General features: G+C 41.1%; 1 protein-coding gene across 1 annotated transcript in view; it reads right to left on the bottom strand.

Moving 5' to 3' along the window:
* Window positions 1-5,884: 5,884 nt before the first annotated feature.
* Window positions 5,885-15,387, bottom strand: part of LOC139366877 (transient receptor potential cation channel subfamily A member 1-like) — an 89,327-nt gene continuing 79,824 nt past the window's right edge. The window contains exons 22-27 of the mRNA XM_071104580.1: window positions 14,864-14,993; window positions 13,985-14,167; window positions 10,124-10,192; window positions 9,747-9,848; window positions 8,096-8,196; window positions 5,885-6,293 (exon numbers count right to left, since the gene is read on the bottom strand). Coding sequence (XP_070960681.1) covers window positions 6,086-6,293; window positions 8,096-8,196; window positions 9,747-9,848; window positions 10,124-10,192; window positions 13,985-14,167; window positions 14,864-14,993 — 793 coding nt within the window. The 3' untranslated portion in view covers window positions 5,885-6,085. The remainder of the gene's footprint in view (window positions 6,294-8,095; window positions 8,197-9,746; window positions 9,849-10,123; window positions 10,193-13,984; window positions 14,168-14,863; window positions 14,994-15,387) is intronic.

Genomic DNA, 15,387 nt, shown 5'->3' with positions numbered 1-15,387 from the left:
GTTCCTCGAATCAGGAGAAGTTGAGAACAGAGGGAATCCTTCAACTAGGATTCTTACAGGAATAGGACACCATTTGGGATGCATGCGTTAAACATTATGATGTCAGAATGTTCTAGAAACACACTGTTGTTCCCACAACATTATGATGTCAGAATGTTCTAGAAACACACTGTTGTTCCCACAACATTATGATGTCAGAATGTTCTAGAAACACACTGTTGTTCCCACAACATTATGATGTCAGAATGTTCTAGAAACACATTGTTGTTCCCACAACGTTATGATGTCAGAATGTTCTAGAAACACACTGTTGTTCCCACAACATTATGATGTCAGAATGTTCTAGAAACACACTGTTGTTCCCACAATGTTATGATGTCAGAATGTTCTAGAAACACACTGTTGTTCCCACAATGTTATGTCAGAATGTTCTAGAAACACACTGTTGTTCCCACAACATTATGATGTCAGAATGTTCTAGAAACACACTGTTGTTCCCACAACATTATGATGTCAGAATGTTCTAGAAACACACTGTTGTTCCCACAATGTTATGATGTCAGAATGTTCTAGAAACACACTGTTGTTCCCACAACATTATGATGTCAGAATGTTCTAGAAACACACTGTTGTTCCCACAACATTATGATGTCAGAATGTTCTAGAAACACACTGTTGTTCCCACAACATTATGATGTCAGAATGTTCTAGAAACACACTGTTGTTCCCACAATGTTATGATGTCAGAATGTTCTAGAAACACACTGTTGGTCCCATAACGTTATGATGTCAGAGTGTTCTAGAAGCACACTGTTGTTCCCACAACATTATGATGTCAGAGTGTTCTAGAAGCACACTGTTGTTCCCACAACATTATGATGTCAGAGTGTTCTAGAAGCACACTGTTGTTCCCACAGTGTGTGTTTTACAGCCCAGGGCATGAAGAACTACCGCTCAGCTGAGAGAACCACTTTCAACACTTTCTTTGGAAGCTAGGTTTGGGGACAAGAAAACAGAGACAATATATACACTCTTTCAGACAAGAGCCCACATCTGTCTGGGATCTTTATGGAGCATCAGTCAGCTAATCACCACACCTATTTTACCCAGCCCTGGCTAGACTTTCACTACACCAGTCCACAGCCCCTGGCTCTTACCCAGCCCTGGCTAGCCTTTCACTACACCAGCCCACACCCCCTGGCTCTTACCCAGCCCTGGCTAGCCTTTCACTACACCACCCCACACCCCCTGGCTCTTACCGAGCCCTGGCTAGCCTTTCACTATACCAGCCCACACCCCCTGGCTCTTACCCAGCCCTGGCTAGCCTTTCACTACATCAGCCCACACACCCTGGCTCTTACCCAGCCCTGGCTAGCCTTTCACTACACCAGCCCACACCCCCTGGCTCTTACCCAGCCCTGGCTAGCCTTTCACTACACCAACCCACACCCCCTGGCTCTTACCTAGCCCATGCTAGCCTTTCACTACACCAGCTCACACCCCCTGGCTCTTACCCAGCCCTGGCTAGCCTTTCACTACATCAGCCCACACCCCCTGGCTCTTACCCAGCCCTGTCCTATACCCGATGAGCTAACAGGCTAGTCTTTCACTACACCAGCCCACACACCCTGGCCCTTAACCAGCCCTGTTCTAAACCGGACGCGCTAACAGGCTTTCACTACACCAGCCCACACCCCCTTGCTCTTAACCAGCCCTGTTCTAAAACCCAACGAGCTAACAGGCTGGTTTTTAACTACACCAGCCCACATCCCCTGGCTCTTACCCAGCCCTGGCTAGCCTTTCACTACACTGGCCCACACCCCCTGGCTCTTACCCAGCCCTGTTATAAACCCAATGAGCTAACAGGCTAGTATTTTCTAAGGCTCATCAACTGTGTCAAGGCTCTGGAATTACACCAGGGTTCTCACATGCACACACAACCAAAAGTGGTTTCCACGCAAAATGGCAAATTTGTGAAGAACCTTCTTACTATATTTTATTGGGGTTTCTTCTTGAAAACAGAGAAGAAGGGGAACAGGGTTTTTGCTAACATTCATCTACAGTGTCTATGGGCCCATCTACTGTCTGTCCGTATGGTCTATAGTAAGGGTCTCCCTTGAACCAACCTGACCCTCAAACTCAGTGTCTGTCAACCAGGACCTTAACCAACTACACGTATCATAGTCATGCATAATACTAGTCAAATGTTAGTCAGAGGAGTTTGCAAAAATGTTCTCCTCTTCTCAGCTCCTGACTGCTGCTGCAGGGAAGGGGGTGTTTTGCTAGGCAACCAAAGACTAGTTGTTATAAAGAGTCCATGTTAAAAAAAAGGTCAGCCACTTCAGTCAGCTGTTTGCTCCACAAAAAAAAAATATGACATTTTTTTAATCGTTTAGGCATAACATTTATTTAATGCTTTTACGGATTTCAGTTTTGGTGGATTTTTTAATATTTTTAAATGCGACCCCTGCAAAAAGTACTAAACAACCTTGTAGTATAATGGTTTTGGAATGACAGTCACAGGGACCACAGCTTGAGTCCTGCTCAGGGTGTCCCCCTCATGAACTACGTTGGTGTTAGGAATTGTATGGCATCATTTTAAACCTGTCCTGGTTGAGTGTTAGGCACAGTTCACTATTCATAGGCAATACTAATTTATGTGCTAGCTGAAATATAAATAAGCCTACTAAAGTAATCAGACCTATTCTTACTATAATTCACATAATATAATATAATATATATAATATAATATAAGTGTTGGTCCCATGTTTCATAATCTAAAAAAAAAGATTTTTGTTTTTTATTTCTAGCCAATTTTGTGCAACATCCCTGTTAGTGAGCATTTACCTTTTGCCAAGATAATCCATCCATCTGACATCTGTGGCACATCAAGAAGCTGATTAAACAGCATTTACCTTACATAGGTGGAACTTGTGCTGTGGCCAATACATAGCCACTTTAAATTGTGCAGTTTTGTCAAACAACATAATGTCACAGATGTCTCAAGTTTTGAGGGAGCGTGGAATTGGGCATCCTGACTGCAGGAATGTCAACCAGAGCTGTTGCCAGAGCATTGAATGTTCATTTCTCTACCATAAGCCACCTCCGTCATTTTAGAGAGTACGTCCAACCGGGCTCACAACCGCAGACCACGTGTAACCACACCAGCCAGGACCTTCACATCCGGCTTCTTCACCTGCGGGATCTTCTGAGACCAGCCACCTGGACATCTGATGAAACTGAGGAGTATTTCTGTCTGTACTAAAGCCCTTTTGTGTGGAAAAACTCATTCTGATTGGCTGGGCCTGGCTACAAAGTGGGTGGGCCTATGCCCTCCCAAGCCCACCCATGGCTGCGCCCCTGCCCAGTCAAGTGAAATCCATAGATTATGGCCTAATGAATTCATTTAAATTAACTGATTTCCTTATATTAACTGTAACTCAGTAAAATTGTTGAAATTGTGGCATGCTGCGTTTACATTTTTGTTCAGTATAATTTTGTCAATTTTGTCAAATTTTTTTGTCATATTTATAGGTAAAATCTAATACATTTTCCAGAAATTTTGTTTTGTTATTTTCCAAATTCAGTTTTCTGTTTTATTTTCTCAGGTTACGTATTTGTCCAAATCTTTTCAGGTTTTTCGCTCTCAAGTGCATTTTTTTTTTAAATAGATGAACAACAACATTTGATGTTCTAATATGTCCTAATGCTTTAAACACATCAGGAGACCTTTTTTTGACGTCTGGAAAAACATTTGAAAAAAAACCTGTAGTTCCCTTCAGGCCTTATTCATTCGGATGACCTTGTGACTGTTTTATTTTCCTGATGGTCTTCATTCATAATCATTCGGTTACACGATATGACAGTAATTGTGGCGGCTTTACTCAATACACACATAACCTGTCCCTTTTGAGAAAATATTTGGGATCTATACTGACTAGTTTATGGTTTACAGGTCAGTATTACTCAGATAGTCCCAAGTAGATGGTATGTAGATGTTTAGTGGATGTTCAATAACTGTCAACAGCATTTCAACTAACCATCACACAACCTTTACACTAAACGAAACCTTAGCAAGCAGTTTTTAATTTATCCATTTTTTTTTACTAGTTAAGTTGATTGAAAACACATTCTCATTTACAGCAATGACCTGGGGAATAGTTACAGGGGAGAGAAGGGGGATGAATGAACCAATTGTAAACTGGGGATTGTAAGGGGACCATGATGGTTTGAGGATCAGACTGGGAATTTAGCCAGGACACCAGGGTTAACACCCCTACTCTTACAATAAGTGAGTCAGGATACCCATTTAACGTCCCATCCGAAAGACAGCACCCTACACAGGGCAGTGTCCCCAATCACTGCCCTGGGGAATTGCATTATTTTTTTAGACCAGAGGAAAGAGTGCTTCGTACTGGCCCTCCAACACCACTTCAGGCAGCATCTGGTCTCCCATCCAGGGACTGATCAGGACCAAACCTGCTTAGCTTCAGAAGCAAGCCAGCAGTGGTATGCAGGGTGGTATGCTGCAGGCAGTTGCATATCAACCGATAGTTAGTTGATAGATTGACCATCTGTAGGTCATCAGATGGGACTATCTAGACCATCTGTATATCATCAGATGGGACTATCCAGACCATCTGTAGGCCATCAGATGGGACTATCAAATCAAATAAAAAATTTCAAATTTATCAAGGTCATCAGGTGGGACTATCCAGACCATTTGTATATAATCAGATGGGACTATACAGACCATCTGTATATCATCAGATGGGACTATCCAGACCATCTGTATATCATCAGATGGGACTATCCAGACCATCTGTATATCATCAGATGGGACTATCCAGACCATCTGTATATCATCAGATGGGTCTATCCAGACCATCTGTATATCATCAGATGGGTCTATCCAGACCATCTGTATATCATCAGATGGGACTATCCAGACCATCTGTATATCATCAGATGGGACTATCCAGACCATCTGTAGGTCATCAGATGGGACTATCCAGACCATCTGTAGGTCATCAGATGGGACTATCCAGACCATCTGTATATCATCAGATGGGACTATCCAGACCATCTGTATATCATCAGATGGGACTATCCAGACCATCTGTATATCATCAGATGGGACTATCCAGACCATCTGTATATCATCAGATGGGTCTATCCAGACCATCTGTATATCATCAGATGGGACTATCCAGATAAAGTGGGGCTAAGAGTTCCATTGTGATTTCCCGCCACATATACAGTATGAGTATTTGATTTGATACTTTTTATTAGTTCCATGCAAAATTACAGCATTCAGTTACAGCAGGTTTCAAAAGAGTTCAAAGATCAAATATACACACTAATTCCAATCATTTGTTACTCAAATGCAACCACACACTATTTCAAGTTATTTTTATCTTATGCAATCACCCACTATTTCAATCTTATGCAATCATTATTACATGCATACAGTAGGTATGAAGTCAGAGAGACAAATATAGCATTTGCCATGAGGGAGAGAGTGAGAGTGAGAGTGTGAGAGAGAGAGAGAGAGTGTGAGTGAGTGAGTGTGAGAGTGAGTGAGTGTGAGAGTAAGTGAGTGTGATTGAGAGTGAGTGAGAGTGAGTGAGTGAGTGTGAGAGTGAGTGTGAGAGTGAGAGTGAGTGAGTGAGATTGAGAGTGAGATTGAGAGTGAGTGAGTGTGAGTGAGTGAGTGAGTGATTGAGTGATTGAGTGCGTGAGATAGTGAGAGAGTGAGAGAGTGAGTGAGAGAGTGAGAGAGTGAATGAGTGAGTGAGTTAGAGTGAGTGAGTGAGAGTGAGTGAGTGAGAGAGAGAACAGAATGGCTTAATAACATTCTGAATAATAAATGAGAGAATTCAACAATCAAAGTGCATCAGAACTAGTATCCCTACTGATAGCTCATTCATGCTAATCATACTATCCTACAAGACGTTTTAAAATCAGTTCAATTATTGTATTTTTAACAGATGACAATCTACTGTATTTTAAATGTGCTATAATATAATAATATGACTTAATAGCGGTAATATCGTAGTTGTTGTAGTTGTTGTATAGTTGATGGTCACCGGTTAAGGTTCTTGTTCTTGATTGCCTTCATCAGCGGGATCCACTTCGAGCATTTGGCTCGACCACAGTTTGACATCTGCCTGTGACCTTTGACCTCTGTGGGCCCGTCATGTTCGTCTGCCTCCGAGGTGATCTCCATCTTCTGGATCATCAGCTTCATCAGGTCGTGCTGCTTCTCCAGCACACTGGATATCTCCTTCAGTCTGTATGGGATTATATAGATATATATACACTGGATATCTCCTTCAGTCTGTATGGGATTAAATAGATATATATACACTGGATATCTCCTTCAGTCTGTATGGGATTATATAGAGATATATACACTGGATATCTCCTTCAGTCTGTATGGGATTATATAGAGATATATACACTGGATATCTCCTTCAGTCTGTATGGGATTATATAGATATATATACACTGGATATCTCCTTCAGTCTGTATGGGATTATATAGAGATATATACACTGGATATCTCCTTCAGTCTGTATGGGATTATATAGAGATATATACACTGGATATCTCCTTCAGTCTGTATGGGATTATATAGAGAGATACACACACTGGATATCTCCTTCAGTCTGTATGGGATTATATAGAGATATATACACTGGATATCTCCTTCAGTCTGTATGGGATTATATAGAGATATATACACTGGATATCTCCTTCAGTCTGTATGGGATTATATAGAGAGATACACACACTGGATATCTCCTTCAGTCTGTATGGGATTATATAGAGATATATACACTGGACATCTCCTTCAGTCTGTATGGGATTATATAGAGATATATACACTGGACATCTCCTTCAGTCTGTATGGGATTATATAGATATATATACACTGGATATCTCCTTCAGTCTGTATGGGATTATATATAGATATATACACTGGACATCTCCTTCAGTCTGTATGGGATTATATAGAGATATATACACTGGACATCTCCTTCAGTCTGTATGGGATTATATAGAGATATATACACTGGATATCTCCTTCAGTCTGTATGGGATTATATAGAGATATATACACTGGATATCTCCTTCAGTCTGTATGGGATTATATAGAGATATATACACTGGACATCTCCTTCAGTCTGTATGGGATTATATAGAGATACACACACTGGATATCTCCTTCAGTCTGTATGGGATTATATAGAGATATATACACTGGATATCTCCTTCAGTCTGTATGGGATTATATAGAGATATATACACTGGATATCTCCTTCAGTCTGTATGGGATTATATAGAGATACATACACTGGATATCTCCTTCAGTCTGTATGGGATTATATAGAGATATATACACTGGATATCTCCTTCAGTCTGTATGGGATTATATAGAGATACACACACTGGATATCTCCTTCAGTCTGTATGGGATTATATAGAAATATAAATACTGGATATCTCCCTCAGTTATTAACATAGAAACATATACTGGATCTCTCCTTCAGTCTGTATATGAACATATCCAGTATTTATATTTCTATCTCCTTTAGTCAATAACATAGAAACACACACAGGATATCTCCTTTAGTCTATAACATAGAAACACACACAGGATTCCTCCTTTAGTCTATAACATAGAAACACACACAGGATATCTCCTTCAGTCTATAACATAGAAACACACACAGGATATCTCCTTTAGTCTATAACATAGAAACACACACAGGATTCCTCCTTTAGTCTATAACATAGAAACACACACAGGATATCTCCTTCAGTCTATAACATAGAAACACACACAGGATATCTCCTTCAGTCTATAACATAGAAACACACACACAGGATATCTCCTTTAGTCTATAACATAGAAACATACACAGGATTCCTCCTTCAGTCTATAACATAGAAACACACAGACTGAAGGAGATGTCCAGTGTGTAAGACAAGACCACTAGAGGCTGCTCACACACCATACAAACCCCTAGTCCACCTTTGCACACACACCACACAACCCACAACAACCGTTTCTGATCGTACGCGTCACCTTTGCTTCTGTTTGCGTAGTTTGGCTTCGACAGAGGTTGAAGTTGATGAGTTGGTCATTAGATGAGTTCGCACTTCGTTGGCTTCTCCTTGACTCCAGAACTGCAGTTAAATAGAGACCATTTGAACAAACGGTTACCAGTGAATACTGCACAGCCCTTTAATTATTTAGTATAATGATGGAGAAACTAAGAAGATCATGTATGTTGAATATACAGTACCAGTCAAAGGTTTGGACACCCCTACTCATTGAATTATTTTTTAAATTTATTTTTTACTATTTTCAACATTGTAGAATAATAGTGAAGACATCAAAACTATGACATTACACAAATGGAATCATGAAGTAACCAAAAACAGTGTTAAACAAATCAATATATTTATATTTGAGATTCTTCAAGTAGACATCCGTTGCCTTTAATGACAGCTTTGCACACTCTTTGTATTCTCACAACCAGCTTTATGAGAAATGCTATTCCAACAGTCTTGAAAGAGTTCCCACATATGCTGTTGGCTGATGTGTTGGTATTCAGGCCAAAGAGTTCAATTTTGGTTTCATCAGACCAGAGAATCTAGTTTCTTTAGGTGCCCTTTTACAAATTCCAAGCGGGCCGTCATGTGCCTTTTACTGAGGAGTGGCTTCCATCTGGCCACTCTACCATAAAGGTCTGATTGGTGGAGTGCTGAAGAGATGGTTGTCCTTCTGAAAGGTTCTCCCATCTCCACAGAGGAACTCTAGAGCTCTGTCAGAGTGACCATCTGGTTCTTGGTCACCTCCCTGACCAATGTCCTTCTCCCCCGATTGCTCAGTTTAGCTGGGTGGCCAGCTCTAGGAAGAGTCTTGGTGGTTCTAAACGTCTTCTTGCTGTATACATTGTCCTGTCAATAGACACCTACATACAGCTAGCCTGTAACTCTACTCTAAGTGATACAGCCTGTAACTCTACTCTAAGTGATACAGCCTGTAACTCTACTCTAAGTGATACAGCCTGTAACTCTACTCTAAGTGATACAGCCTGTAACTCTACTCTAAGTGATACAGCCTGTAACTCTACTCTAAGTGATACAGCCTGTAACTCTACTCTAAGTGATACAGCCTGTAACTCTACTCTAAGTGATACAGCCTGTAACTCTACTCTAAGTGATACAGCCTGTAACTCTACTCTAAGTGATACAGCCTGTAACTCTACTCTAAGTGATACAGCCTGTAACTCTACTCTAAGTGATACAGCCTGTAACTCTACTCTAAGTGATACAGCCTGTAACTCTACTCTAAGTGATTCTGCTATTCATGTTTTTTTATTTAAGTCGTTCTTTTTTTTGCCTCCGCTTTTGAACGTTTTGTAGTTTTGCAGTTTTGTAGTTTTATACACTCAGTGTTATAATCTACAGTGATCATCCTCCGTTCTCTATGTCGTTTGTTATTGAAGTCCTCAATAGAGAAGACATCAATCTACACCAGTCACCAATAACTCTACTTTTCAATTGAGGTGTTGTTTTCCCTCCAGTGAATGCGACTCTGAGCACTTGGGTTACGTTGAAACAGCGTCTCTGAACAGGAGAACTGATCTACTGGAGCATTAGTTTTGTCTTGTAGATTTGAATCCTACTATGAGATGCTTTATGAATCCAGGCCCAGGCACCGTACCCACCTTGGAGCACTTGCGGTTGGGATAGATGGTGATGGATGACTGGTCCACTCTCTTCAACAACCAGTATGGCATCTTCTCCTCCAGATTGGTGTGGAGTTCAATCTGACATAGAGAGACATCATTGCCTTCAGTCATCAAAATCCACAAGGAATTTTGTCATATTGAGTATTTGGAGAAAGGTTAAGCTATATTTTGGTATACTAGTACAATATGATGAAGAAGTGATGTTGACCCAATCAGAACAAACTTTACAATGACACTAAAACAAGTACCCATTAGCTATTCAAAATGTCTAAAAATTCCTCAAAACAACCTAAAATAAGCATAAAATTACAAAAATCTTATCAAGTGGACTTGATTGTTATCCAGCTACAAACCTGCATGGCTATTCTCTTCAGAGTGGCACTTCTCTGTACCTCAGCGATGTCACCGACAGCCAATCCAATCTGTAGTACACACAAAGGGACACCAATAGGAACCATCAATATTTTGATAGGTTGTCAGCTATCCATTGACAATTAGCATTGACCTCGCATATTCTCTTTTCCCTGCGAAAAGTGGGTGTGTCTTTCAATAGTCTAAAGCGGTTTCCTCTCCATGTCTCCTCCCATTCATCAATAAAGAGACAAGGAAAGATCTAAGGAAAAGAGACCAGAGAGGGAGCCACTTTCGAACTGTTGAGATTAATCCCTTAGATCAATGGTGTCTAACTCATTAATCTGCCAAAATGAAGACAAAATTCAATGCAGACATATCATTATTCAGCCTGGTCTCATTGACTATACATAACATATTAAATGTAGGGGGATACCTAGTCAGCTGTACAACTGAATGCAATCAACTGAAATGTGTCTTCCGCATTTAACCAGATCCCTCTAACCACACACTATGCTGGCCTTTTATGCAGAGTTGCAAAGAAAAAGCCATATCTCAGACTGGCCAACAAAAATAAAATATTAAGATGGGCAAAACACAGACGCTGGACAGAGGAACTCTGCCTAGAAGGCCAGCATCCTGAAGTTGCCTGTTGACGTTGAGGCTGGTGTTTTGTGGGTACTATTTAATGAAGCTGCCAGTTAAAGACTTGTGAGGCGTCTGTTTCTCAAACTAGACACCCTAATGTACTTGTCCTCTTTATATTCCGGTTAGAGCCAGTTTGCACAGTTCTGTGAAGGGAGTAGTACACAGCGTTGTACGAGATCTTCAGTTTCTTGACAATTTCCTCGCATGGAATAGCCTTCATTTCTCAGAACAAGAATAGACTGACGAGTTTCAGAAGAAAGTTATTTGTTTCTGGACATTTTGAGCCTGTAATCGAACCCACAAATGCTGATGCTCCAGATACTCAACTAACTTCTTTAATCAGAACAACAGTTTTCAGCTGTGTGAACATAATTGCAAAATTACCTCTGCTGTTTTCAATTAAGATCTCGTCGATCACTTCCTCATTGCATCCGTAATGGGTCTGCGACCAAACGACCACCCCTCATCACTGTCAAACGCTCCCTAAAAAACTTCTGCGAGCCTTTCTAAGCAACCTGGCAGGGGTATCCTGAAATGACATTGACCTCATCCAGTCAGTAGATGATGCCTGGCTAATCTTTAAAAGTGCCTTCCTCACCATCTTAAATAAGCATGCCCCATTCAACAAATGTAGAACTAGGAACAGATATAGTCCTTGGTTCACTCCAGACCTGTCTGCCCTTGACCAGCACAAAAACATCCTGTGGCGTTCTGCATTAGCATCGAATAGCCCCCTTAAAATGCTTTTTTAGGGAAGTTAGGAACAAATATACACAGGCAGTTAGGAAAGCTAAGGCTAGCTTTTTCAAACAGAAATTTGCATCCTGTAGTACTAACTCAAAAAAGTTCCAGAACACTGTAAAGTCCATGGAGAATAAGAGCACCTCCTCCCAGCTGCCCACGGCTCTAAGGCCAGGAAACACTGTCACCACTGATAAATCCACTACAATTGAGAATTTCAATAAGCATTTCTCTACGGCTGACCATGCTTTCCACCTGGCTACCCCTATCAACTGCCCGTTGTCCGGAGGGCCCGTTGTCCGGAGGGCCCGTTGTCCGGAGGGCCCGTTGTCCGGAGGGCCCGTTGTCCGGAGGGCCCGTTGTCCGGAGGGCCCGTTGTCCGGAGGGCCTGTTGTCTGGACCTCTGGCAGTCTCTATGGGGGTGCCACAGGGTTCCATTCTCGGGTCGACTCTCTTCTCTGTATACATCAATGATGTTACTCTTGCTGCTGGTGACGAGCTTCAACGCCATACAACTCTCCCTCCGTGGCCTCCAACTGCTCTTAAATGCAAATAAAACTAAATGCATGCTATATCCAATCACTGCCTGCACCTGCTCGCCCATCCAGCATCACTACTCTGGACGGCTCTGACTTAGAATACGTGGACGACTACAAATACCTAGGTGTCTGGTTAGACTGTAAACTCTCCTTCCAGACCCACATCAAACATCTCCAATCCAATGTTAAATCTAGAACTGGCTTCCTATATCGCAACAAAGCATCCTTCACTCATGCTGCCAAACATACCCTCGTAAAACTGACTATCCTACCAATTCTCGACTTCAGTGATGTCATCTATAAAATTGCCTCCAACACTCTACTCAACAACCTGGATGCAGTCTATCGCAGTGCCATCCATTTTGTCACCAATGCCCCATATACTACCCACCACTGTTACCTGTACGCTATCGTTGGTTGGCCCTCGCTTCATACTTGTGGCCAAACCCACTGGCTACAGGTTATCTTCAAGTCTCTGCTAGGTAAATCCCCACCTTATCTCAGCTCACTGGTCACCATAGCAGCACCCACTCGTAGCACGCGCTCCAGCAGGTGTATTTCACTGGTCACCCCCAAAGCCAATGCCTCCTTTGGACGTCTTTCCTTCCAGTTCTCTGCTGCCAATGACTGGAACAAACTGCAAAAATCTCTGAAGCTGGAGACTCATATCTCCCTCACTAACTTTAAGCATCAGCTGTCAGAGCAGCTCACAGATCATTGCACCTGTACACAGCCCATCTGTATACAGCCCATCTATCTACCTACCTCATCCCCATAATGTATTTATTTATCTTGCTCTTTTGCACCCCAGTATCTCTACTTGCACATTCATCTTCTACACATCTATCACTCCAGTGTTTAATTGCTATATTGTAATTACTTCGCCACCATGGCCTATATACACTGTATATAGACTTTATTTTATTTTGTTCCACTGTATTATTGACTATGTTTTGTTTATTCCATGTGTTGTTTTTGTCTCACTGCTGTGCTTTATCTTGGCCAGGTCGCAGTTGTAAATGAGAACCTGTTCCCCATTTGCCTACCTGATTAAATAAAGGTGAAATTTAATTTAAAATAGATGCAACTACCCAAGCAGAGGATACACCTCCTTCAAATGTTGATATTTGGTTGTGTTGACAACCAAACAATTCAATATCACTAAATATCATTATTTTTGAAATCAACCAGAGCTTGAAACCCTGATTTATAGTTAATTTGTTGGTTGAATTCTGGGTTGAATTTAAACAATAACTATTTATGGTTTTGACTAATATAACATCATTGATGATATACGAGTGATAAAGTATGGTCACATTTCATTTGCTCTTTTAAACCTACCCTTTGGAATGACTCTGATAGCAACAGTGAGTCTATTTAGGGTCTCATCTTAACTGTTGAGAGGTAGAATAGTAGAATACACAAGGTAAAATTTCGAAAAGTTGTGCATCAGCAGTTTCTCCCTTGTTATGTCAGTCACGGACAGTCACTCAATTAGACAACGTTTTCTTATATTGGTACATATTGGTACATTTGTAGATCGGTAAATCGGCCAGATATTTAAACCTGGTCGAATTACCGACTGGGGGGCCCCCACTGATTTTGTGAGTCACTTTCAGATATCATGCTAAAAACAGAAAACATTTCTCTTCCTTAATGGCAAAATGTGTAGATTTGCAGGAAATTAACTCTAAAAAGGTAAATTGGATGAGGTTTTTGGTGCAGGCCGGGACATCAATCATTTTTTATTTAACTAGGCAAGTCGGTTAAGAACAAATTCGACGGCCTACAACGCTGGGCCAATTGTGCGCCGCCCTATGGACTCCCGGCCGGTTTTGATACAGCCTGGATTTGAACCAGGGTGTCTTTAGTGGCGCCTTAGACCACTGCACCACTCGGGAGCCCCAGATACTGGGTCATCATGGAGAGGCTTACCATCATGTTCATCAGCAGGATCGGCATGAAGATGATAAATATAACCAACATGTAGAAAGTGATGAAGGGAAATGGAAATTTGTTGTGTAGGTATATGTCCAGAAAATTGCTTTGGTAATTCAGTTCCCCGACCATCATCACAAAGATCTGGATCACTGACAAGTCCAGTCGCTCAAACTCTTCCTAAAAAGACAAACGTGAGAAGAAAAAAAACTGTTTGGCATGACAGAACAGAAGGAAAGCTGGGACTGAAAAACATCTTCTATCTCAAGGCCATCAGAGTGCTAAACAGCCATCACTAACTCAGAGAGGCTGCTGCCTACATTGAGACCCAATCACTGGCCACTTTAACACATGGACCACTAATCACTATATACAATGCCACTTTAAATAATGTTTACATTACTCATATCATATGTATATACTGTATTGTATAACATGTATATGTATATACTGTATTGTATAACATGTATATGTATATGTATATATATATATATATATATATATATATATATATATATATATATATATATATATATATACACGTATTTTTACAAATTCTCATTCATCCCTTTACATTTGTGTGTATTAGGTCGTTTTTGGGGAATTGTTAGATTACTTGTTAGATATTACCGCACTGTCAGAACTAGAAGCACAAGCATTTGACTACATTTGCATTAACATCTGCTAACCATGTGTACGTGTCCAATAACATTTGTTTTGATTTGATTAGATTTGACTTTAAACAGATTTTAGATCCATCTCCTTTCCATCTCATATATCTTCATTGATTTGAGGAAATTACCAAGGACCTAATGTAGGACTTATACAAAACAATGTGTTTAAAATGGGAGCACTGTTTCTAATGTCTCTTGTCACCTGGTTGAGCATGAGGGCATAGAAGACCAAGGCAAAGGCCAGCATCAGAAAGAAGAATAGCAGTAGGATTTTAAACAACGTCCTTGCAATCTCCCGAAACATCACCACGTAGATCCCAAAGTGCTCAAACCTGGAGAGAGAGAGAACACAGTGCCCATGAGTACCGACGTGGACCCATGAGGACCAATGTGGACCCATGGGTACCAACGTGGACCCATGAGGACCAACGTGGACCCATGGGGACCAACGTGGACCCATGAGGACCAACGTGGACCCATGAGTACCAACGTGGACCCATGAGTACCAAAATGGACTCATGAGTACCAACACGTGAAGTTCATTTGACCCTATCAAATTGGGTGTCCAATGAAAGCTAAGAGTCTATATTTCGGGGAAATGAAAGCATAGATACATTGTTCAACTGTTTTCCATGTGAAAAATGAGGCATAAGTGAAGGCTTTGATTTTTGGCACAACAAATGGAAAGAGGACCTTAGAAAACGTTCACTAGAAAAGGTATTTTGT

Source organism: Oncorhynchus clarkii, chromosome 15, assembly GCF_045791955.1.
Source record: "Oncorhynchus clarkii lewisi isolate Uvic-CL-2024 chromosome 15, UVic_Ocla_1.0, whole genome shotgun sequence".
Taxonomy (NCBI): Eukaryota; Metazoa; Chordata; class Actinopteri; order Salmoniformes; family Salmonidae; genus Oncorhynchus; species Oncorhynchus clarkii.
Note: the sequence above shows the minus strand (reverse complement) of the source record. Positions and strands in the feature narration are given on the sequence as shown.